General features: G+C 42.0%; 1 protein-coding gene across 2 annotated transcripts in view; it reads right to left on the bottom strand.

Moving 5' to 3' along the window:
* TPD52 (tumor protein D52) overlaps window positions 1–26,272 on the bottom strand; it is a 116,382-nt gene that overhangs the window by 43,879 nt on the left and 46,231 nt on the right. The window contains exon 1 of one of the 2 annotated variants that reach the window (XM_024731437.1): window positions 268–442. The exons of the other annotated variant lie outside the window; for it this stretch is intronic. Coding sequence (XP_024587205.1) covers window positions 268–406 — 139 coding nt within the window. The 5' untranslated portion in view covers window positions 407–442. Of the gene's footprint in view, window positions 1–267; window positions 443–26,272 lie in introns of those variants that run through there. 2 annotated transcript variants of the gene reach the window in all.

The raw sequence follows: 26,272 nt of genomic DNA, 5'->3' as shown, positions 1-26,272 counted from the left end.
AACTACACTCCAATACAAGATTTAAAAATAAATAAAATAAAATCTAAGTCCCCATTTATTTATATATATTTAAATATATAACATATATTCTAAATATTTAATGAGCCATCTAGCTCTCTGCTTGGAATCTGTAGCAGCTTTACGAACCAGTGGCAACAGAGCAATATCCCGGTACCTTTTTACACTAAGAATTTTAAGGCCCGGCAAATCCCAAGTTGTGTACAGGTTTCATTACAGCAAACTTAACTTTAGAAAACTAGTAGTTACCAAACTTCTGAAGAGTAGGTGATCCTGGTGGGGATGTATTTTCACTAGGATACAAGTAGAGATAGTTTCTGTTCACTCCTGTGTTAAAATCAAACGGGGACTGGTAGTCCTCATAAAAATCCATCTCTCTACTGTCCATTCCAGATGAATGCAGAATGCATAGTTCTATCACCGCCTGCTATTCCTCGGTTGAGCGCTGCTCTGCCCGTATTCCCTTGGATCACTGCACTGGGCAACCGCGCGAAAAAAATCAAGCCCAGGTTTCTGAGAGCTTGGCTTCCTGGCCCAGGTGCAGCCGTCACGCCCTTGGGATAAGAGGGCTGTTTAATAAGTGACTTCTCCCCAGCAACCTGAGGAAAGGCTCTAGTCACTACTAGAGCCTAGTTCATTTCAGCCAACAGCCAACAACCTGGACAGGAAACCAAGCTTGCTGGAGCTTTCTTCAGTAAACAAAGGAGGACCTGGTGCCGCAACATGGCCCCGATGTACAAACAGTTCAAGCAAATGTCAGACACTGGCAGATTGACAAGAAACCACAATTTATTATTTTTTTAAATCACTCACTCAGCTGACCACAACTACACCAGGGCAGACTTAATCTTCTAGGACAAGGAAGGATTACCAGCCGGTAATCTCCCACAAATGCCATCTGGGGGCTACTTTTTTTCCACCCTGGATTAGAGTGGAGTCCTGAGAGCCAAGCTTCCTGGTTAAGCGACCGGCTTTCTGTGTGTGGCTTGGTAGAGAAATAAAGCTCCATTTCCAAGATGACTTTATCTAAAGCAACGTCTGGCTTTAGTGTAACAAAAATGTCAGTCTGACTTGTCTTCCTTTCCTTTCTTTTCCTTCCCTTCCCTTCCCTTTTCTGCAAAGATGGTGTTTCCGTTTCAAGAGAAGAAAAGCCCTGCAGGTGAAGCGCCCAGGTCCCCGTGCCCCTTCCTTGTTAACCAAGGTCAGGCCTGCAGGGGTGGCAATAGCCTGGGTGCGAACACGACCTGCACAGCAACCGTCCTGGTTGGCTTATAAAACAAAACTTCTTAGTCACCAGATCCACTTCCCAGCCTCTTCACAGACCCTTTCTGAGCTCACCCTGGCCTTTGCCAGAGTGACAGCATTTACGGTTCCTGCTGCTTTCACCCACGTGGCTCAGCTCATATTAAAGAGGTGAAAATAAAAGCAACCCCTCCCGTAGGCGGGAGATGGTCTGTTACTGCATAACCAAAAAAAGGCCGTGTTCTACCTTTTCAAATCCACCTGATAAAACGGGAACTCAATATACTGTCCCTGGATTGGAAGCAAATATGAAACAAAATATTTTAAGCATGAAAAAAAAAACAACCTGTGGCTAGTGTATAAAATATATATGCACCAAGACAGTCTATATTCATCTTAAGAGTTATCTTCTATTTTTTTTTCTGTTAGTCTCATGTTGTACTCTATTTTTGGCAAGTCTGTCTAAGTTTTTAAAAAGTTTAGTTGTAACAACAACAAAAAATCAACCTGTGTTTTTCTCCTAAGAGATACCAAATTTTGGGCAACTATAAATGCTGTTTATTCTATATTTAGAAATAGAATAAATGGTTTCTTATTATTGGAAAAAATGAGTTGGCTGGTTTTTTGAAATCCATAGTATCTCTTACCGAGATAGGGCAGGCATCACAGTTACGTTCTTGGACTAGATGTGGTTAATGGGGCCCCTGACCCTTTCAACACTCTACACGTGGTCACCAAATCACTGGTGGAAAAAAAACATTTCTCCATTCTCATGCTTCCTCCTTGAGCCACAAGTGTTAGAAAGTGTTACAGGCTGATTGTGTCTCTTCACAATGCATATGTTGAATCCCTAACACCCAATATGATGGTATTAGGAGATGATTAGGTTTAGATGAGGCCAAGAGGATTGGGCCCCTGATGGGATTAGTGTCTTCCCAAAAAAATAAGGAGAGCTAACTCGAGCTCTCTCTCCACCACACGAGGACGCAAGACGAGAGCCATCTGCCAACAGGAAAAGGGTTCTCACCAGGATCAAATCAACCAACCTTGAACTTCCCAGCCTCCAGAACTGTGAGAAACAAATGTCTGTTGTTATAAGCCTCCCAATTCTGTGGTAACTTATTACAGCAGCCGGAACTAAGATAAAAGATATTAGCACCGACACAGGTAACAGAGCAAGCCGCAGCCACCTCCAAGCTCCTCAGAACCCTCAAAATTCCCATGTCCTTGATCTTTGGTGTGGACCCCCATGCTACACCCTCTGCCTGAAATGCTGCCTTTTTTCTGCCTGCTAAGCTCATTCGTCTTTCAAGACTCAGGCAGAAACGCCATCTCTTCTCGGAAGCCCTGCCTTCTCCAGCTCTCCCTTCCGCCAGCAGCACACAGGATGTGATGTGTCCACCTGCCAGTCCCTCTGGACCCGGACAGCCTTCCTTCCAGGGCAGGGGCTGCATTCTGGACTGCTGTCCTCGCTCTAATCCACGTGGAGTGAAGAAAGGAAATAAGCTTATGCAGACACTGCATGCCTTATTTATAAACATGAGCATTCAGAATTTAAATGATGTCTCAAATTTTTACTCTACTTGCTTAGGTATAATCTTAGGACCGTTATGTAAAATCTGTCTCTTTGAACCAGCTGTAGTTCTCCAGTCAGGTCGCAGTCAATACATTCTAGCACGTGAGGAAAATAAGAACAGAGAACCAGGGGTGGGAAAAGCATGGGATATGTTAATGGAATGGCAAAAAAATTCAGTAGGCTCAAGATTCACAAACTAAGTAGAAGGGAGCCGTAAGATATAAAAAATGGAAGTGTAGCTTAGGGATAGACCATTAAAGACCTTGAGTGACAAATTTTTATACTTAATATAATGTGCAAAAAAAGCCACAGAAGGTGTTTGAGCCAGGGGGAAACAGGATAAAATGTTTTATAAAGATGACTCTGGAAACAGTGTATAGGATGCACTGTAGACAGAAAGAGGCTAAAAGAGGGGGGACTCACCGGGAGGATCCCACATGCCGTGGAGCAGCTGGGCCCATGTGCCACAACTGCTGGAGCTCGTGCGCCTAGAGCCTGTGCTCCACGGCAGGAGAGGCCACCACAATGAGAAGCCCGTGCGCAGCAACGGAGACCCAATGCAGCCAAAAATTAATTAATTAATTATTAAAAAAAAAAAAGAGGGGGGACTCAGAGTCTACTGCCACAGTCCAGGCAAGAGGAATCACCTCCACGTTTTCCACCTCTATACTGAAGCACCACCAAGAGCTCTTCATCCAACGTGTACACATAATATGCCTTTTTCATCCTTTCCCTCTTTTCGTTCGTCACTGACCGCACCGACTGCGGACCTACCTGAAGCATTCCAGTACGGACCAGCGCCCCACAGTGTGGCAGACGTCTCCTGCTTGTCTCTTTAGCACCCTCTTTTCCTTGAAGAATCCCGCTTCACCTTCTCCACAGGGTTCCCGGGGGAGAGTCTTCCGTGGTTCCTGCCTCTGCCCCTGGGCACAGGTGTGGGCTAGCGCTTCAGATCTGGCCCATGCAGATAGCCCACCCCCGTGCTCACAGGGACTAGTCTAAGGGTAGATATCTGACCCCCAAAAGCACCAACTACAGGCCTTCCCTGATGTTTACTCAATGAGTAATGGGAGAAAGTGACTCTTCCCATATGTCCAGCTGGGGGAGCTGAGAGCTCTTTCTGCCCCCATGCCAACAGGCAAGAGAACCAGTGCAGAAACTGGGAAGGGACAGAGGGAGAATCGGTGACAGCAAAGGGACAGAGCAAGAGCATCTGAGTCCCTAGATCCAGCTGCCCTGGGGTTCCCAGTTATTAAACAGAGAAATTTCGATTCTGCTTCACTTACGGTTGGAGTTGGAGTCTATCAGTTCAATAGAAAGAATCCTACAATATCTACTTTACAACCATCTCACACTATTACCCCTCCACGTTTCAGCCAAACCTGATTTTCCTATTGCTTGAATACATCCTAAACTTGGCCTAGGCAATTTTCTCAGACTAGTCTCTTTTCCCTATATTTTTACCTGTCAAATTCCTATCCACTTATCAAGTTCAACTTAATAAGTCACATATGAATGGTCTGTATACAAGGAATGTCTACTTTAGTGCTATATAAAATGGAAAAAATAAAGAATACAAATGCTTCCTAAAAGTGGATTATTTAAATGCTAAATAGAACATTCACGTAATAGAAAACTATGCAAACGTGAACATGATGACGTAGAAATGTATATATTTACAGGGAAAGATATCCTTGGTATCAGTAAACAAAGCAGGTTCCAAAACTGTTTGCACTGCATGATCCATAATTGTGTGATAATTGGAGAGACCAATCAACCAAAAGAGAAAGTGGGCAGAGGAGAAATCCCAGAAAAGTGTGTATGCACTGCAGTGCCAGCAGAGGGCACCCATGGGCAGCTCAGAAGTTAATATTCCAGCCAGTAAAGTATACACCACAGAGCAATAACCCACTGGATGACTCCTGTTAGTGCAAATGGAAACGGAGTTAAGTACTAATGACTACAAAGAATATTAAGTTTCTACCTGCCCGTTAACACATCATTCAAATATGTCTAGGCAGGTTCTCCCTAATTTTGAAAGAGTTCAAGAGATAGTCTATGGAAAAGCTATATATAACACACAAAAATTTACTTGGAGGGAGCTTGCAGGGCACACAGGCAGACGATGCAATTGCCCCACAGGAGTGCCAGGCCACAGATATCAGATCCTGTGAACGTGTCATAATGACACAGCAGACAGCTGGCCAAATACAGGACAATTTGATCACCAACATAATTAAGGATAGCAGTGGATTATAAACCATTAAAAATAGGAGTCCAAGAGTCCATATCCAATGGATAATTGCATGTGTCAATTTGACTGGATCACGAGGTACCCAGATATTTGATTAAACATTATTGTAGTTGCATCCGTGAAGGTGTTTGTGGACAAGATTAACTTTAATCGGTAAACTGAGTAAAGCAGACGGCCCTCCCCAAAGTGGATGTGCTTCATCCAATCTGTTGAAGGCTTGAACAGAAGAGTCACTCTCTCTGCCTGACTGTCTTCGAGCTGAGATATCAGTCTTCGGTGTCTGGACTTGGACTTGTAATGAAATTTACACCGTCATCTTTCCCGATTCTCAGGCCTTCAGACTCAAACTAGAAGTAGAGGAGTGTCCCCCTTATTAGTAAAGAATACGTTTCAAGACCCCCAATGGGGGCAGAAACCATGGGAAATTTTCCTATACATACATACCTATGATAAGGTTTAATTTATAAATTAGGCACAGGAAGAGATTAACAATAATTAATAATAGAATGATTATAAAAATATACTAATAAAAGTTATGTGAATGTGGTCTCTCTTTCTCAAAATACCTTATTATACAAATTTAATGCCTTTCCCACCTTAACTAAGGATTTATCATGCACTGTGGCTGTTAACTTTCGCAGTCTGAGATGCAACAGCAAAACTAGCACAAATTTCTTTTTCCTTCTTCACAATTTCACAAATAGATTCATTCTTACCGTAGATCTCGTCATCCCCAGCATACAATATTTTTCTTTCCTTAATTAGTTGAGAACTTTCATCTTTTCACTTAAAGGAAGCACTTAAAGGCTTCTCTCTGGCATACCCAAATTGCCAGCATCACTACTCTTTGTGCTTTGGGGCCTTTATTAAGTAAAACAAGGGTTACTTGAACACAACCTCTGTGATACCGTGACAGTCAATCTGATAACTGAGCTGGCTACCAAGTGACTAGCGGGGCAGGATACACTGAACAAAAGGCTGATTCACGTCAAAGGCGGGGAGGAGTGAGACAGCACAAGTTTTTACCACACTACTCAGACCGGTGAACAATTTAAAACTTATGAATTGTTTATTTCTGGAATTTTTCATTTAATGTTTTATAATTGCAGGTAACTGAAAGCACAGAAAGTGAAACCACAGATAAGGGGGAATTACTGTATATCATCAACCTTCCTGGGTTTCCAGCTGTCACTGCTTGGAACTCCTCTGCTTCATAATTGTGAGGCAATTCTTTACAATAAGTCTCTTATTTATAGATAAAGATGCAGATATATAGATATAGATATCCTACTGGTCTATTTCTCTGAAGAACCCAGACTAACATGCCATACAAATAATAAGTAGATCAATAAAGAGGAAGAAGGAAGCCTCTTAGAGAAAAACACTGCATCCACCGTCACCATAGAGACTCAGGCAAGAATCAGGAAGAAAGTTTTATAAGTGGGATATATACGTGGTCTTTTGGGGCCTCCCCACAGATTAATTAGGTGTTGGAATGGAAAATACAGTAACAACACGGGGGAGAAACTGAACACTACCTTTACTGGATGATCAACATTGCTATCACTCGAGAGGCAGGTGGACGTGAATCTTCAAATGTGATACCCTGAATACTTATGAGGTATTCACGCTAAGAATGCAGAACCTGGATCTGATTATGAGGAAACATCAGACAAATCCAAAATGAGAAAGGTTCTTTTTTTTTTTTTAAAGAGGTAGAGGCTGCATTGTTCAAAAATGTTGATGTCATAAAAAGCTGTGAAAATGATCCACATTGAAGGAGACTAAAAAGACATAACAACTAGAAATGATACCTAATCCTAGACTGGGTCCTGAACCAAAGAGAAAAAGAAATTCTATAAAGGACATTACTGGGTCAGTTTAAAAAAACTGGAATACAATGGCAGATGAGATAAAAGTATTGTATCAATATTGAATTTACTGAAGTTACAACTGTACTGTGGTTATGTAAGAGAATATCCCTCTCCTTAGAAAGTACAAATGGAAGGATTTGGGGGCAAAGTGCTATGATGTAAGCAACTTTCTCTCTAATGGTTCAGAAAATAAAATACTATGCGTGTGAGAATGATAGAGCAGATGGGGTACAATGTGAGCAGTGGGTGGTATGGAGCTGTTGTCTTAGTATTCTTTTTTTTTTTTTTTTTTTTTTGCGGTACGCGGGCCTCTCCCTGTTGTGGCCTCTCCCGTTGCGGAGCACAGGCTCCGGATGCGCAGGCTCAGCGGCCATGGCTCACGGGCCCAGCCGCTCCGCGGCATGTGGGATCTTCCCGGACCGGGGCGCAAACCTGTGTCCCCTGCATCGGCAGGCGGACTCTCAACCACTGCGCCACCAGGGAAGCCCGTTAGTATTCTTACTCTTGCAAAGTTTCTGTAAGTTTGAAAAGGTTTTTTTAAAACTGACTGAGAAGAACTCCTCTTTATGGGGTTAAGTAGGCTTGAAGCAGCTGGAGTGGCAAGGCACAGGCTCTCTCTCCCAGCCATAATGGGGTGAAGTGTCACAAAAGGATAGACATACAGACCCCTTCTGGTTCCTGGCCACTGCTGAGACCTAAAAGGATTTTCTCCACCTTCCCCTGAAGAAGCAGCTGATTGACCCTCCACGGGAAAAGGAGTCTCACCATCATATCTTTGCTGGTCACATCCTGCCTGAGGAAAACCAGCAGGACCCTGTTCCATGATTAGCATGAGACAGTACAGAGGCCGAGGGGTTAAGAAACACCACCGCCATTTCTCCCCCAGTGCCACGTAAGGAAACCTTGACTCAAAACCAAAACAAAACAACATAGAAAACAAACTTATGGTTACCAAAGGAGATGGTCAGGGGAGATAAATGAGGAGTCTGGGATTAACATATACACACTACTATATATAAAATAGGTAAACAACAAGGACCTACTGTATAGCACAGGGAACTATACTTAATATCTTATAATAACCTAAAATGAAGAAGAATCTGAAAAAGAATATATATACATGTATAACTAAATCACTCTGCTGTACACCTGAAACCACACAACATTGTAAATTAACAATACCTCAATTTAAAAAAAAGTACCATGAACCAAGCACACAAAAAGGTACTTAGTTTCAAATATGAAATCCAATTTAAAATCACAAGGGTAGAGGCTCCATTATTTACACAATGTCTCAATTAATCCTCGAAAAACCCCTGTGAGGTAAGCGCTATGACTGTCCCCATTTTTCAGATGGAAACAAAGCAGAGACAGGGTCTGTAAACATCCTCTCCTTTCTGCACCAGGAGAAAGCTGGACTGCAGTTAAGAAGCAGGTGAGGAACCAGAACCTCACATACCAATCACCTGAGGATCTATAACAATGCAGCATCTGCATCACTAACAAGCACCGGACGGGGGGAGGCTGCTGGCAGGGGACCACACGGAGTAACAAAGTGATGGAGGACCTTGAACAGCAGGCTATGGAGCACGAACGTGATTTTCAGAACAACAAAACAACAATTACTTGCCAGCATTTATGTCATCCTTCTGGCAACACGGGGTTGGTAAAGTTATCTCCAGTTTCCAGATTAGTAAGGGTAAGGAACCGAAGGACAGAGCCCAGAAGTCCCATAGCAGGAATCCTCACACTGCATCTAAGCAAGGGAGAGCTGTGTCAAGCTATTAGAAATGGGAGGGAGGTGGTCAGAGCTGTGTTTTACAACAGGGGTCCCCAACCACCGGGCCATGGACTAGTACCGGTCTGTGGCCTGTTAGGAACTGGGCCGCACAGCAGGAGGTGAGCGGCGGGCAAGTGAGCGAAGCTTCACCTGCATTGACAGCCGCTCCCCATTGCTCGCATTTCCTCCTGAACCATCTCCCCCATCACTAGCATTACCGCCTGAACCCTCCCTGTCCCCAACCCTGTCCATGGAAAAACTGTGTTCTATGAAACCAGGCCCTAGTGCCAAAAAGGTTGGGGACCATTGTTTTAGAAAGATCGTTCCTGCCTCTATATGAACATGGATCACAAAGGGGAGATAGGAGATCAGTGAAACCATCAGCAGCACCAAGGCTGTTATGGACTGAACTGTGTCCCCCACAAAATTCATATGTTGAAGCCCTAATCCCCAATGTGACTGTATTTTGGATACAGGGCTTTAAGGAGGTAATTAAGGTTAAATAAGGTCATAGGGTGGGGCCCTAATCCAATAGGAATGGTGTCCTTATAAGAAAAGACAAGACACCAGGGAAGCACATGCCCAGAGGAAAGGCCCTGTGAGGCCTTTGAGAAGGTGGCTGTCCACAAGCCCAGGAGAGAGTCCTCACCAGAAACCAACCCTGTTGGCACCTTGATTTTGGACTTCCAGCCTCTAGAACTGTAAGAAAATAAACTTCTGTTGTTTAAGCCACCCAATGGCAGCCAGAGCAAACTAATATAAAGAGTGTGATCCAGGGAGCAATAGTGGAAAGAGAAAGGCAAAGACATATTCCAAGATACCACGGAGGGAATCTTCAACAGACCCTGAAGTCCAACTGGATGACTGGGGTGTGGGGGAAATAAAGACCAAGCTCTACCTGTGATTCCCCAGCAGGAGCTGTGGAAGTCTGTGATGGCATCAATGAAGATGAAAGGAGGGAGGAGGAGTGGTGGAAGGAGGGAGAGAGGAGACTTTGAAGGACCAGAAAGTGGATTCCATTTGGGCAGGTTGGGTTTAAAATGCTCAGAAAATTCTGAATGTAAATGGCCAGCCAGTGGTTAGAAATTAAACTCTGGGGCTCAGGAAAAGGTTAGGGCCAAAGATTTCAATGTGGGAAACCCCAAGACTGTCAAGGAAGAGCCCAAAGAGAAGACAGGTCCTATGAAAGGAAGAAAGAAAAAAGGCAGGGAACACCTGCAAGTAGCAAGCAGGCCAAGAAACCTGCAAAGAGCAAGAACTGCCCTTTGATGATGATGATGATGGTGCTGATGGTGATTATGGTAATGGTGGTGGTGGTGACGATGGTGATGATGGTGGTGGTGGTGGTGGTGGTGATGATGGTGGTGGTGGTGGGATGGTGATGGTGGTGGTGGTAGTGGTGGTGGTGATGGTGATGGTGGTGGTGGTGATGATGGTGATGATGGTGGTCGTGGTGGCGGTGGTGATGGTGATGATGACGGTGATGGTGATGATGATGGTGGTGATGATGGTGGCAGTGGTGATGGTGATGATGACGGTGATGGTGATGGTGATGATGATGGTGGTGGTGATGGTGGTGGTGGTGATGGTGATGGTGGTGGTGGTGGTGGTGATGGTGATGATGGTGGTGGTGATGGTGATGGTGGTGGTGGTGGTGATGATGGTGGCGGTGTTGATGGTAGTGATGGTGATGAGGGTGGTGGTAGTGATGGTGATGAGGGTGGTGGCAGTGGTGGTGGTGGTAGTGATGGTGATGATGGTGGTAGTGGTGGTGATGGTGGTGGCAGTGGTGGTGGTGGTGGTAGTGATGGTGATGGTGGTGGTGGTGATGGTGATGGTGATGATGATCGTGGTGGTGGTGGTGGTGATGGTGATGAAGACACATAACTAGCAAGTGGTGAAGCTAGGATTCAAACTCGGGCAGTCTGGCTCAAGCGCTCTCAAGAGGCAAAAAACATGGACAAAAACTTCAGTGACCAATACCACAGGAATAGTGGGAGGAGAGAAAGTGGACAGGACGAAATGCTACAGAGATTTATAAACAAGCCACTGGACTCGGTGTCCCGGTGATCCTGCATAGAAATTTTAGCCACAGCAATGGCAGAAGACAGGTAAGGGGGAGCAGAGGCCAGGGGAAGGACAAGAGGCTAGAAGTGAGTGAACAGGAGGTGGGGGTGGCTGGTCTGTATGTTCCTTTGTAGTGTATGCGACGGATGAGATAAAGAAGGCAGTTCAGGACGACATCCCTGGCTCAGGAGGAGGCTTCAATTCCTACACTGCATAATCCTGACTTTCTTTTGAAAGTATGTCAGCCCTCAGATTGGAAATTCTATGTTAGAATTGTAGGAAATACTCCCTATGAGAATGCCATTACTTTCTCCCTTTATTTTCTAACGCAAGGGGAAAAAAGTCTATTGTGGCACTGTGTTCTAAGAAAAAACTTTACCCCTTGGAACCCCCTTCTCCAGAAAAATGCACAAACTAGTAATATATTCAAATTATTCAGACCTAAATGCAAATCTTTAAGTGATAAATGAGTTCCAACCAACTCTATTACTTGACCTATTGACTTGCAAAGAAATTCTCACTTGGCAGGAGCTTTGAATGTTATGGGTGGAGTGTGTTTCTGCCCTCTCAAAATAACTGAAATTGAGCTCCTGTCCAATAAACAGGCCAGAGGCTTTTTTTTCTTTCCTTTAAGAAATGTTTTTGGAGATATTAAAGAGCAAGAGGCTTAAGAAAAATCTCAAACAACCTAACCTTACACCTAAAGCAATTAGAGATAGAAGAACAAAAAAAAAACCCCAAAGTAAGCAGAAGGAAAGAAATCATAAAGATCAGATCAGAAATAAATGAAAAATAAATGAAGGAAACAATAGCAAAGATCAATAAAACTAAAAGCTGGTTCTTTGAGAAGATAAACGAAACTGATAAACCATTAGCCAGACTCATCAAGAAAAAAAGGGAGAAAACTCAAATCAACAGAATCAGAAATGAAAAAAGGAGAAGTAACAACTAACACTGCAAACATACAAAGAATCGTGAGAGATTTCTACAAGCAACTCTATGCCAATATAATGGACAACCTGGAAGAAATGGACAAATTCTTAGAAAAGCACAACCTTCAGAGACTGAACCAGGAAGAAACAAAGTATAAACGGACCAATCACAAGCACTGAAACTGAAACTGTGATTAAAAATCTTCCAACAAACAAAAGCCCAGGACCAGATGGCTTCACAGGCAAATTCTATCAAACATTTAGAGAAGAGCTAACACCTATCCTTCTTAAACTCTTCCAAAATATACAGAGGGAGGAACACTCCCAAACTCATTCTATGAGGCCACCATCACTCTGACACCAAAACCAGACAAAGATGGCATAAAAAAAGAAAACCACAGACCAGTATCACTGACGAACATAGATGCAAAAATCCTCAACAAAATACTAGCAAACAGAATCCATCAGCACATTAAAAGGATCATACACCATGATCAAGTGGGGTTTATCCCAGGAATGCAAGGATTCTCCTATATATGCAAATCAATGTGATACACTATATTAATAAACTGACGAAGAAAAACCATATGATCATCTCATTGTAAGGCCAGACACTATAAAACTCTTAGAAGAAAACACAGGAAGGACAGTCTTTGACATAAATCACAGCAAGACTCTTTTTGACCCACCTCCTACAGAAATGGAAATAAAAAAACAAATGGAACCTAATGAAACTTCAAAGCTTTTGCACAGCAAAGGAAACCATAAACAAGATGAAAAGACAACCCTCAGAATGGGAGAAAATATTTGCAAATGAGGCAACGGACAAAGGATTAATCTCCAAAACATATAAACAGCTCATGCAGCTCAATATCAAAAAAACAAAGAACCCAATCCAAAAATGGGCAGAAGATTTAAATAGATATTTCTCCAAAGAAGATATACAGATTGCCAACAAACACATGAAAGGATGCTCAACATCACTAATCATTAGAGAAATGCAAATCAAAACTACAGTGAGGTATCATCTCACACCAGTCAGAATGGCCATCATCAAAAAAATCTACAAACAATAATTGCTGGAGAGGGTGTGGAGAAAAGGGAACCCTCTTGCACTGTTGGTGGGAATGTAAATTGATACAGTCACTATGGAGAACAGTATGGAGGTTCCTTAAGAAACTAAAAATAGAACTACCATATGACCCAGCAATTCCACTAGTGGGCATATACCCTGAGAAAACCATAATTCAAAAAGTCATGTACCACAATGTTCATTGCAGTTCTATTTACAATAGCCAGGACATGGAAGCAACCTAGGTGTCCATCAACAGATGAATAAAGAAGATGTGAATATATATACAATGGAATATTACTCAGCCATAAAAAGCAAACGAAATTGAGTTATTTGTAATGAGGTGGATGGACCTAGCATCTGTCATACAGAGTGAAGACAGAAAGAGAAAAACAAATACTGTTTGCTAACACATATATATGGAATCTAAAAAAAAAAATCGTTCTGATGAACCTAGGGGCAGGACAGGAATATAGACATAGAGAATGGACTTGAGGACATGGGAAGGGGGAAGGGTAAGCTGGGACGAAGTGAGAGAGTGGCATGGACATATATACACTACCAAACGTAAAACAGATAGCTAGTGGAAAGCAGCCGCATAGCACAGGGACATCAGCTCGGTGCTTTGTGACCACCTGGAGGGGTGGGATACGGAGGGTGGGAGGGAGACGCAAGAGGGAGGAGATATGGGGATATATGTATACATATAGCTGATACACTTCATTATACAGTGGAAACTAACACAACATTGTAAAGTAACTCTACTCCAATAAAGATGTTAAAAAAATTAATAAAGATACAGAGGATATATATAAAAAAAAAAAAGAGCAAGAGGCTTCATTCCCTCCCCTTAATAACTACCTCCAAACACTTTTTGGTTGATTCTTCAACTGGGAGAGCCAGAACCTGTCGAGAAATCTCAAGGATGCCTGAATTCTCTATCTCCAGGGAGCCAGGGACTAGAATCTAAAATTGTGCAAAAAGGTCTCTTTCAGTGAGATCATCTCTTATCCATTCGGGACGTGTTCTTGCCACTACTGTCCTCGGACTGAAGAGGTTTCATGAGCACAGCAGGAAATAACAGAATAGCTCGATATTCACCATGTGCTCAGATCATTAACTACAATACACAAATTTTTCATTTTATAAATAGAGTTTGAGTTCAAGTGTTATGATCCCTCCTCACACTGATGAGTGGTTTCAGTAATTGCAGGCTCAGGCTGAAGTCTTCCAACCAGTGCCTCTCCAACTTTTACGTTCACAAACCACCTGGGACCGAGATAAACTACAGATTCTGACCTAACAGATCCGGGATGGGGCCTGAGATTCTGCCTCCTGGACAAACTCCAAGGTGAGGCCCGATGCTTGCTTTAGACAACAGCTGCTAATCTGCCTTAGGATGAAAGCTTAAGCAAAATCTAATGCTTGTCATTTTACATGGCCTTAGCACTTACGAAATATCTATCTTGGAAAATAAGAGACAGATTTTGTAGCCAAAGGGTGTTTGTTTCTTCAGGGATTGTTTTTGTCCCGTTTGTTTCTTCCCTAGCAGCTCACAAAGCAAACAAGTTTAGACGGGGGACAAAATCGGCTATGTCACAACAGGTGTACACTTGCCTGGCCTTTTCAATGTGATAATTACTTAGAGTTTGGAATTACAGTAATATGAAGAGTCTGGAGCAGTTGCTCAGTAATAAGAGAATGGCAACAGGCCGTGCCGTCTAAGGGTATTAATGGTGTATTTAAGAGCACAGTGGTCTCTATGGAGAGATTACTGGAAGATAAAGAGGTTTCGCCCAAGCTGAATGTTTCCAAGTTGTTGACTGAGCTTAAAGAGGGCTCTGCAGGGGGGCATAAACACACCCGACTGTCAGAGCTCTGAAAGGAATAAATGAACTGGAGGACCAAATTTTAATTTGGAAAAACTTTTCACAGCGCTTACACAGCTATTCTCAGCAACTAGAGGCTCACAGGAAACACTTCGCCTGAAGGGAACGAGAGTTGCTGGGCAACAGTAGGCACCTATTTAAAATCAATATTTGGCCATGAACTTGAATCAGCAGCAAGCTGAGGCCGACCAAACATGCTCAGAATACGCTACCGCCAAGTCACACACATAGGGCAGCCAAGCTTGCTTTTCAACTATAATTAGTTAATAAAGTATATCTAGTGGATTGATCACTAAAAAAATACGCAACACAAACATCGCCCATTTCTTCCTAAATTTTATTAAGAAATAGAGTCTCATGCTAAAATCTACAGCGTTTCTATCTAAAAACCCGCTACTCTGGATAACAAATGCCGTATCCAGACACAAATTTCACGTACTTTTCTTTTTAAAGGCAACAGGAGAATACCAATGTCACAAGTGAAGGGGAGTCCATTATCCTGAAACTAAGTCAAGGGCTAGAAGGCTTCAAAATAGCCTCTTTCCTCTGACAAAAGATAGGGGACCTGACAAGTTTTAAATATCTGACTTAGTAACAGCCACATTTATTATTATTAAGGCTCCTTACTGACTCTTCTCAGTTTTAGAAGCCATCATTATCAAACAGGTATTTGTTGAAACAACACATATTTTTCTTTATTCCAATAAGCTCTCTCAGAAGTAAAATGATAGGATAATTCAAGATGCAATGGGAACAGGACATGAGGTGAAAAGTGCTTTCCTAAAAAGCACCCAGAACTCTGCAGTCATGCAAGTACTGTCCTGTTGTCCCTGAAAGATCAAAATAAAGAGCTACTGTATGATTGAATCATTTACTCAATATGGCTACGACTGCTAACTAATCACAGAACAAATTTCCTCTTATTGCTATGCACACGGCTAGATTCCATTTCCCAGCCTCCCTTGTACTTAGATGTGGCCATGTGACTAAGGTCTGGCCACATGAAAATGATATCTATGTAACATGAGGGACATATAAAGACTGTTGAGAGCCACTGAGATGTTGAGGCCTTTTATGCAGCAAAATTTAGAGGAAGCCGAATGACAAAAATATTTTGCTAAACATAGCTTCAGGTAGATTTTTTTTTTTGGGGGGGGGGGCTGTGTCAGGTCTTCGTTGCTGCATGCAGGCTTTCTCTAGTTGCAGTGAGTGGGGGCTACTCTTCGTTGCGGTGCGCGGGCTCACTGTAATGGCTTCTCTTGTTGCAGAGCACGGGCTCTAGGCATGCGGGCTTCAGTAGTTGCAGCACTTGGGCTCAGTAGCTGTGACTCACGAGCTCTAGAGTGCAGGCTCAGTAGTTGTGGTGCACAGGCTTAGTTGCTCCATGGCATGTGGGATCTTCCCAGACCAGGGCTCGAACCCGTGTCCCCTGCATTGGCAGGCGGATTCTTAACCACTGTGCCAGCAGGGAAGCCCCTCAGGTGGATTTTTTAAATTCCTCTTTTATTTTTTTGTCCTCCAGTTTTATTGAGATATAATTGACATACAGCACTATATAGGTTTAAGGTGTCCAGCATGATTTGATTTACAGACATCATGAAATGATTATCACAACTTTGGGGAAAATCCATCATCTCATACAGATATGAAATTAAAAAAATAAAAATATATATTTTTCCTTGTGATGAGAACTCAGGATTTACTCTCTTTAACAAGCTTCATATATGACATACAGCAGTATTAATTATATTTATCATGTTAAACATTACATCCTAGTAATTATCTTATAACTGGAAGTTTGTACCTTTTGACTGCCTTCATCCAATTCCCCCTTCCCCAGCCCCTGCCTCTGAAAACCACAAATCTGATCTCTTTTTCTATGAGTTTCTTTGTTTTTGAAGTGTAATTGACCTACAACACTATGTTTGTTTCTGTTACATAACCTGGTGATTCAGTATTTTTATACATTTCAAAATGATCACCATGATAAGTCCAGTTATGATCTATCACCATACAGAGATATTACACAGTTATTGACTATATTCCCCACACTGCACATTTTCATACCTGTGACTCATTTATTTTGTAACAGGAAGTCTGTACCTCTTAATCTCCCTCACTCTTTTCTTTCTTTTTCTCCTTCCCTCTGGCAACCACCTGTTTGTTCTCTCTATATATAACTCTGTTTCTGTTCTGTTCTGTTTGCTCATTTGCCTTGTTTTTTAGATTCCACATATAAGTGATATCATACAGTATGCTTCTTTCTCTGTCTGACTTATTTCACTTAGCATAATACCCTCTAGGTCGATCTATGTTTTTGCAAATGGCAAGATTTCATTCTTTTTTCATGGCTGAGTAATAAGACACATGCGCACGCGCGCACACACCACCCTACATCTTCTTTATCCATTCGTCTATTGATGGGCACTTAGGTTGCTTCCATAACTTGGCTATTGTAAATAAAGCTGCAATGAACACAGTGGTTCGTGTACCTTTTCTAATCAGTGTTTTTGTTTTCTTCAGATAAACACCCAGGAGTGGAACTGCTGGACCATATGCCGTTCTATTGTTAATCTTTTGAGGAATCTCCATCACTCTGCATCTTTTGATTGGAGCATTTAGTCCATTTATATTTAAAGTAATTATTGATATGTATGTAGTCAGAGCCATTTTGTTCATTGTTTTGAGGTTGTTTTTGTAGTTCTTTTTTGTTCCTTTCTTCTTTTTTGCTCTCTTCCTTTGTGATTTGATGACTACCTTTAGTGTTATGTTTGGATTCCTCTCTCTTTTTGCGTGTGCATATCTACTATAGATTTTTAGTTTGTGGTTACCATGAGGTTTATATATAGCAATATATATAGCAATATATATGTGAATATTTTAAGTTGCTGATCTCAAGTTGAAACACATTTTAACAACCCTACATTTTTATTCCTCCCTCCAACCTTTACTGTTTTTGGCAATGTATTTTACATCATTTTGTTTTGTGTATCTCTTAACTACTTATCATGGATATAGACAATTTTACTCCTCTTGTCTTTCAATCTTTCTACTAGCTTCGTGTGTGGATTATTTCCCACCTTCATTGTATGTTTGCCTTTACCAGTGAGATTTCTTCTTTCATAATTTTCATGTTTCTGGTTGTGGCCTTTTCTTTTCTGCTTAGAGAAATCCCTTTAACATTTCTTGTAAAACAGGTTTGGTGGTGCTGAACGCTCTTATCTCTTGCTTGTCTGTAAAACTTTTGATCTCTCCACCAAATATGGATGAAAGCCTTGCCACGTAGTATATTCTTGGCTGTAGGTTTTTCACTTTCATCACTTTAAATATACTGTGCCTCTCCTTCTGGCCTGCAGCAGCTCGGTTAGGCTGTCCCAGTAGGGAGGTCATTGTCAACAAGTGTACAGTCACCAGGGAACAAGAGGGAATCACCAGGCCAATAACCTATTTCAGGTCCTGCAGTCATACTCCTAGTTGTTTAACCCAAAGGAACTGAAAACTTACATCTACGCAGAAACCTGCACACAGATGTTTACAGCAGCCTTGTTCACAATTGTAAGCAAACAAGATAGCCATCAATAGGTGAGTGGATAAACTGTAGTGCATCTAGACAATGGAATATTATTCAGCAATAAAAAGAAATGAGCTATTGAGCTATGAAAAGATATCGAGCAACCTTAAATGTACATTGCTTAGTTGAAAGAATCCAGTCTGACAAGGTTATATACCGTATGATTCGAGTTGTATCACATTCTAGAAAAGCCAAAACTAGGGCGAGGGCTTCCCTGGTGGCGCAGTGGTTGAGGGTCTGCCTGCTAATACAGGGGACACGGGTTCGAGCCCTGGTCTGGGAGGATCCCACATGCTGCGGAGCAGCTGGGCCCGTGAGCCACAACTACTGAGCCTGCGCGACTGGAGCCTGTGCTCCGCAATGGGAGAGGCCACGGTGGTGAGAGGCCCGCGCACCGCGATGAAGAGTGGCCCCCGCTCGCCGCAACGAGAGAAAGCCCTCGCACAGAAACGAAGGCCCAACACAGCCAGAAATAAATAAATAAAACTAGGGCGACAGTGGTTGCCAAGGGTTCAGCAGGAGGGAGGGACAAAGAAACAGAGCACAGGGGCTTCCCTGGTGGCACAGTGGTTGAGAATACACCTGCTGATGCAGGGGACGCGGGTTCGTACCCCAGTCCGGGAGGATCCCGCGTGCCATGGAGCGGCTGGGCCTGTGAGCCATGGCCGCTGAGCCTGCGCGTCCTGAGCCTGTGCTCCGCAATGGGAGAGGCCACAGCAGTGAGAGGCCCGCGTACCGCAAAAAAAAAAAAAAAAAAAAAACGTGAGCCCTAGTATAAACTATGGACTTCGGTTAATAATAATGTGTCAATATTGGTTAATTAATTACAACATATGTTCCACACAAATGCAAGGTGTTAATAATAGGAGAAAAGGGAAGGGGAGGAGGAGGAAATAGGGGAACTCTCTGTACTCTCTGCTCAATTTTGGTAAACCTACAACTGTTCTAAAAAATAATTTACTGGGCTTCCCTGGTGGCGCAGTGGTTGAGAGTCCGCCTGCCGATGCAGGGGACGCGAGGTCGTGCCCCGGTCCGGGAGGATCCCACGTGCCACGGAGCAGCTGGGCCCATGAGCCATGGCCGCTGAGCCTGCGCGTCCAGAGCCTGTGCTCCGCAACGGGAGAGGCCACAACAGTGAGAGGCCCGCGTACCACAAAAAAATAAAATAAAATAAAAATAATTTACTACTTAAACAAACAAACAACATACTTCACCTACTCTGCCACTCTGCCTATGGGAAAGCACCCAGGGCACTGAAACTCATCTGCTTCGGCTACTGTCAAGGCTTCATAAGTATCTGAAGGACCAGCACAGAAAGCATGTTTAGAGCAGGTCTGAGTTCATGATAAAAGAAACGATGACTTAATTATCAAGCTCCATTATTAATGCAAACTAGACGTTCATCTGAGCAGCTCTAATTAAATTTCTCCCATGTATTTTTAAGAAAACAATTGTAGTGGTTTGAGTACCTGCTTCCTCTCTAAAGATGTTGAAAATTTATGGAAGAACATTGTCATCTTCAAAGAATCTTCCACCACAAGTGAGCGTGGCTCACAGAACTTGCTAGTGGACTAACATCTCTCTAGAAGTAACCAGAAACAGATATCTATCTATTCAACATAGAAGTAGGACACCAAGTTCAAGACCTACATTTATCCTTAAAGTCTTTTATTCTTGGCAAAATTCAGTTAAATCTTTTCTGTGGATTTCTAAGAAGACATACATGGCCCCAGCATTTCATTAAAGAGTGTTCTAAATATCTAACTGGCATGCTGATCAAAACAGAGAGCAATTCCAAATTTAGATTCTCCATAAGAAGATTTGATTTAGAAAGACAAACCTCTCAAGAAATCTGGCCTCCAAATTTTGAGAACTGGAAATCCAACGGTGATAACTGCAGAGGGGGAGAATGACACCCAGGAAAAGCTCCCAAAGACCAGAAACCATGGGGATATTTGTCTTAATAGGAAGATTATTGCTTTAAATAAGCTGATCCAAGCCCTAATGATTTTTCTGTCACATTGTCTTACTTTGAAATAAAAACAGAAACGCTAACCAAAGTGACTTTTCTTTTTAGAGTTGGCTCTGCTGCTTAAGAGCAAGCAGAGGGAGAAAAGCAGGAAGACGCCGGGGTGTCCTCAGCACTTCCATCTAAACACCCATACAGCTTTTACAACAGAAACTAGAATCTTTATCACTGGGAAACTACCTGGATCAAGGTCCGTTCTGGCTGCTGGTAGAGGCCAGCTCATCACATGGATGAGTAAAGGATCCCAGACAAGGATGAGTCGGTCCACTGCCCTCAGCCACCTGGCCAGCTGATGTTCACTGAGTGCTCTACTGGGTGCTACAGTGATAGACTTGCTAGTAAATAGCACCGGGGACCCAGTCAATAAGATACTTAGTGAGGAGAAAGGGAGCAGAGATGATCTAGATAACAAATAAGCCTAACAAAGGAGTAAATTAGGCAACCAGTGAAACACGCAACTGGGAATAGTGTGGATGACACGGAGGGGCACCAGGATGTCGGGATGAAGGGGTAGAACTCAGAAGTTCATAATAAAATTGCAAAATGCACTAGTCAGCTAAGGCCGTCTAACAAATTACCCCAAAATTCAGCAGCTTAGAACATCAAGCATTCATTATCTCACAGTTTCTGAAGGCCAGGTATCAGGAAGCAGCTGAGCTGTGTAGTTCTAACTCAGGGATTCTCATGATGTCGCAGGCAAGGTACCAACTGGGGCCGCAACATCCAAAGGCTTGACTGGGGCTGGAGGGTTGAGCTCTCTCACACAGCAGTTAGCAGGAGGCTCTAGCTCCTCCCCACGTGGGCCTCTCCAAAGAGCTGCTCACAGCAGGGAAGCGAACTCCCCCAGAGCAAGAGATCAAGAGAGAAAGAGAGACAGACAGACAGAAGCCAGTCCTTTAGAACCTCATCTCAGAAGTGACATCACATGTCATCATTTCTGCCATATTCTACACCTGGTACCTTGTTGCAGGAGGTGACTATACAAAGGTGTGAATACCAGGATCACGGGAAATATCTGAGCATAAAAAGTATCCATTTGCAAGATTAAAAGGCTGAGCAACCAGAAGCTGATTTCATGGAAGGAGCAAGTGCTCTGGAGTTGGGCAGAGCCGGAGATCCATGACAATTCCACAGCTGTCTCACCTTTGGCAAGTTTCTTCCCCAGCATAAGCCTCAATTTTCTCATCTGTAAAACTGGGCTAATATCTACTTACCCCTTTAGGGTTGCTGCCAACAGCCTAGAACATGCTTAGCATATGCACCCAGTAAACAACGGCATGTGTTACTAAATAAACCACTCTTACCTGTAAAATTGACACTGACCCATATTCTAACAAAAGTCACCAAGTATTATTACTATAGCTTTGCAATTATTAACAATACAGCACATGGGCAAATGAGTCATTCAGGGTATCTACTAAAAATGAAGATTAATGGCCTCACCTTCAGGAATTATGATCAGTAAAAACAAAAACGACTGTGTCTGAAATTAAAGGCTTACGATATGACAAGCAGTGTTCTAAATGCTTCACATGAATTGACATCTGACTCCTGAACAAAGCGGGAGTTAAGGGCGCAGGACTCCACACACTCAAAAATCTGCCTCAAAAGCAAAGGAAATGAAAATGATTCACCCAAGGCAGGAAGCTGAAACAGTTTAAATAGAATCAGGACTCAAGCCTAGTTCTTTTGATTCCACCTATTGTGATGTCTAATTGAACACAGAATTCTTCCTCCCACCTAGTTAATTTAAAGGTCTGTAAAATGAAAATACAGGTACTATATTTATTGAAAAACCCAAAAATAAGTGGACCTGTACAGTTCCAACCTGTGTTGCTCAACAGTCAACTGTATTTAATTCTCACAATGCTATGAAATAGATATTATCCTTACCATGAGCAATATTCCCACTGTACAGATGAGAAAACTGAGGTACAGAAATATTAAATATCTTGCCTAAAACCGCCCAGACAAGTAAGAGTCAGATTCAGAATTTGAACCCAAATAGACTATCTCAAGCTTGTGTTCTTAACCATCATCCCCTCTACCTTTCAAAATCAGGTCATGGGCAGGGCCCAGCTATGTTTATTTTTAACTGGTATTCCAAGTGATTCTGATATGAGTAGTCAATAAATACACTTAAAGAAACTCTGAACTCCTGGCAATAAAGAATAACACTAGCTTCAAAATTGTATCTCTCCTAAATTTAAAAAAAACAAAGCAGATTTTATCAGGCTAGTTAACTGATGGACTTCTTTGCTAAGGCAAAAAGATATACCAAGTGGAAAAGAAATTCCACCTCCAAACTGATGCATCAAATCAGTTCACACAGGTGATCTTCCTGCCTCCAGACTCTTCGGTCCTTCTCCCCATTCAATGCCATAGGACCTGGCTTCCTGGACTCTTCTCCCTAATGTACTACCAGGTTCTATCATCTGCTGCCTGCTCGCTGAAGCGTACCTTGACCACCTATTTAAAATCACAACTACGCTCTTTCCTAACCCACATACACACATAACCAGTCCCATTATCCTGCTCTATTTAGTTCGTCAATAGTATATATTACCTAACATACTATATGATATACTTATTATGCATACTGATTACTGACTCTCTCCCCCACTAGAACGTAAGTTATACAAGAGCAATATATTTTTTTTTCTTTTTTGGTTTATTTTGCACATTGTGCAATGCCTGACATAAATAAATATTTGTTGAATGAATATACAAACAAATGTCACTGCCCAACCCTAAACCTTTCAATAGCTTCCCACTGCTTATCAAATGAAGTCCAAGCATCGTCTCAAAGATTCTGGACGCTAACTGACCTCTCCCCATCTTTAACCTCCCTAACTCAGACTGAGAAACCCAGGGAGTCAGCACTTCCTCTGCTTCCTGCTGACTTTGTTCAGATATCCCCTCTCCAGGGAATACCTTGTCCTCTACCACACCTCCATCTATAACCTCACACCTTCGTCAAAGAGACTCCATTCTCCAAGGCCTCTGAAATGGTGTCTTTTTTCAAAGACTTGCCTGAATTCAGACGCATAACAGCGTCCACTCCAAAGGCTTAGTTTTGCCAAGTGCCCAATTTCCTCTACCCCCCTATAGGATGAATCATGTCTGAGTCACATCTTCTCCACCGATGTGAGTCCATAGAGGGCACTGATAGCATCTGGGGTTAGGGGTGCACCTGCTTCCTATACAACAGGTGACTGGCTTGCTACACATTTCACAAGCCAAGTCAAGCAAGGTGCCTGTCACTTACAATGCTCCCTCTGGTTTTTCAAAATTCCCGTCACATGCACCTTTTCAAGCTTTCAAACTTTTTTAAGCACAGAGCCTGCCCTAGTTTCTCTCACTGGACCCCACATTTGAAGCCATAGCTGATCGGTTAGGGAGCCTGCCCCAAGTGCAAAGAGAGGCCCATGTGCAGATGGAAGACAAGCCTGACAGAAAATCTCCACCCATCTGGGGTGGCTTACAATGAACAGTGTGACCAGACCAACCAGTCTGATCTTTTCTCTGAACAGGAGGCTAAAATGGAGACAACGAGAGAGTCAGTCATGAGAACAGAAACCACAATGGCATAAAGAAAGATGACAATAAGTAGAGCAATGAGAGCACAGAAGCCAGCAAGAAGAGGAGAAAGATCAAGTCGTTTAAGCAGAAGAAAAGGGGGAGGGACCATAACGGTGGAACACAGTCACTAAGGAGACGGTTTCTGGATTTTCTATTCATCTAACCTGCAGAGAACAGACTACAGACTAACTCCTGGACTACTGCTATGTTCCAAAGATACAACCTGATTATATGGCTGATCCTATTCTTCCTATTCTCTATGAATGTTTACAGTAAAACTCATCAACCGAGGTAAACCAAGCATATTGGTTTCTTCAAGCCTAAAAGAGCCTAATTACACGGGAGGCAGCAATGAACAGTGGTTAAGAAAATGAACTTGATACCAAGCCAGAACCAGAAAGGAAAAGGTGGAAAAGTCTGACCACATAAAAATGTCAAACTTCTATGTGGCAAAAATGTCCAACAAAGGTAAAAGAAACTACTAGTGGGGGAAAAAATACTTAGAAGACATATGTCAAAGTCTAATTTCCTTAATATAACAAAAACCTCGTTAATAACCCAACAACAAAGTGCAAAGGATATAAAGTTCGTTATAGATAAATAAATGTAAATAGTCAATATATGACAAAAACCTTTGACCTCATTAATAAGTATAAATCAAAATAAGATAAAAATGTTCATAAATCATAGGGGCAAATATGAAAAAGTAAGATTATTCTCAGTGCTGGAAAGACTGAAAAGAAACTCTTTCATGCAGACTGGTGAAAATTCTATGAATTTGTTAATATCTACTAATATTGAATATGACATCCCTTTGACCTAGCAAATTCAACTAAGAACACTCAGACACATAGTATCACCAAAAAAACCCCAAAATATATAAAAGGATACTAATTGAGGCATTATTTATAAATATTAACAGTCATAAATAGGTTATTTATAAAATAGTATGTGGTTGTTAAAAAAATTAGTTAGGACTTTATGGAAATTTTTCTAAAATATAAAGCTTTACAAAGCAAGGCAGGAATAAAATGAGGAATGAAAGAAGGTCATTATTACCAACCATGGAAATACGAATAAAAAGGATTATAAAGAAATACTATGAACAACTGTATTCCAATAAATTAAATAGATGAAATGGACAAATACTGGGCTTCCCTGGTTGCGCAGTAGTTAATCTGCCTGGTCCAGGAAGATCCCACATGCCGCGGAGCAACTAAGCCCGTGCGCCACAACTACTGAGCCTGAGCTCTAGAGCCCACGAGCCACAACTACTGAAGCCCGCACGCCTAGAGCCCATACTCCGCAACAAGAGAAGCCACCACGATGAGAAGCCTGTGCACCGCAATGAAGAGTAGCCTCCACTCGCCACAACTACAGAAAACCCACGCACAGCAACAAAGACCCAATGCAGCCAAAAATAAAATAAATTAAAAAAAAAAACAAAGAAAGAAATGGACAAATACCTAGAAAAACATAAAATCCTGAAACTGAAGCAAGAATAAATAGAAAGTGTGAGAAGAACTCTTAAAAAGTATAGGGATTGAATTAGTAATCAAAATACTACTACTATAAGGAAAAGCCAATGGCTTCACTGGTGAATTCTACCAAGTATCAAAAAGTTGATAATAACAAGTGTTGGTGAAGATACAGAATCTTCATACACTGCTAGTCAGAATGTAAGACAGTGTAGTCACTGTAGAAGGCAGACTAGCAGTTCCTCAAAAGGTTAAACACAGAGTTATCAGATGACTCAGCAATCACCCTCATATATACCCAACAGAAATTAAAACATACATTCACACAACTGTACATGAGTATTCAAACTAGCCAAAAGGTGGAAATAGCCCAAATGCTCATTAACTGATGAATGGATAAATAAAATGTGCTATATCCACAAAATGGAATACTTTTGACAATAAAGAAATTAAGTACTGATACATGCTATACCGTGGCTGAATCTTGAAAACATCAGGCTAAGTCAAAGAAGCCACAAAAGAAGACACAAAAGACCATATATGCATGAATCCATGTATATGAAATGTCCAGAATAGGTAAATATATAGAGACAGAAAGCAGATTAGTGCTGCCTCGGGCTGAAGGCAAGGGGTGGGGGGAGGTGAAGAGTAATTGTTAACGGGTAAGGGGTAGCTTTTGTGTTGCTGTTCTAAAACCGATTGTGATAAAAACTGCACAAGTATATGAATATACTAAAAACCACTGAATTATACACTACACGGGTGAATTGTATGGTATGAGAATTTTATCTCAATAAAGCCATTACTTTTTTTTTTTTAGTTTTTATTTTCAGTACATTAAATTGACTCATAAAAACATTCTAAAAATGCACAATTTTTCCTTTTTAACAAAGTATAATAAAACATAA

This window comes from Neophocaena asiaeorientalis, unplaced genomic scaffold (assembly GCF_003031525.2).
Source record: "Neophocaena asiaeorientalis asiaeorientalis breed wild unplaced genomic scaffold, Neophocaena_asiaeorientalis_V1.1 scaffold371, whole genome shotgun sequence".
NCBI classification, from domain to species: domain Eukaryota; kingdom Metazoa; phylum Chordata; class Mammalia; order Artiodactyla; family Phocoenidae; genus Neophocaena; species Neophocaena asiaeorientalis.
Note: the sequence above shows the minus strand (reverse complement) of the source record. Positions and strands in the feature narration are given on the sequence as shown.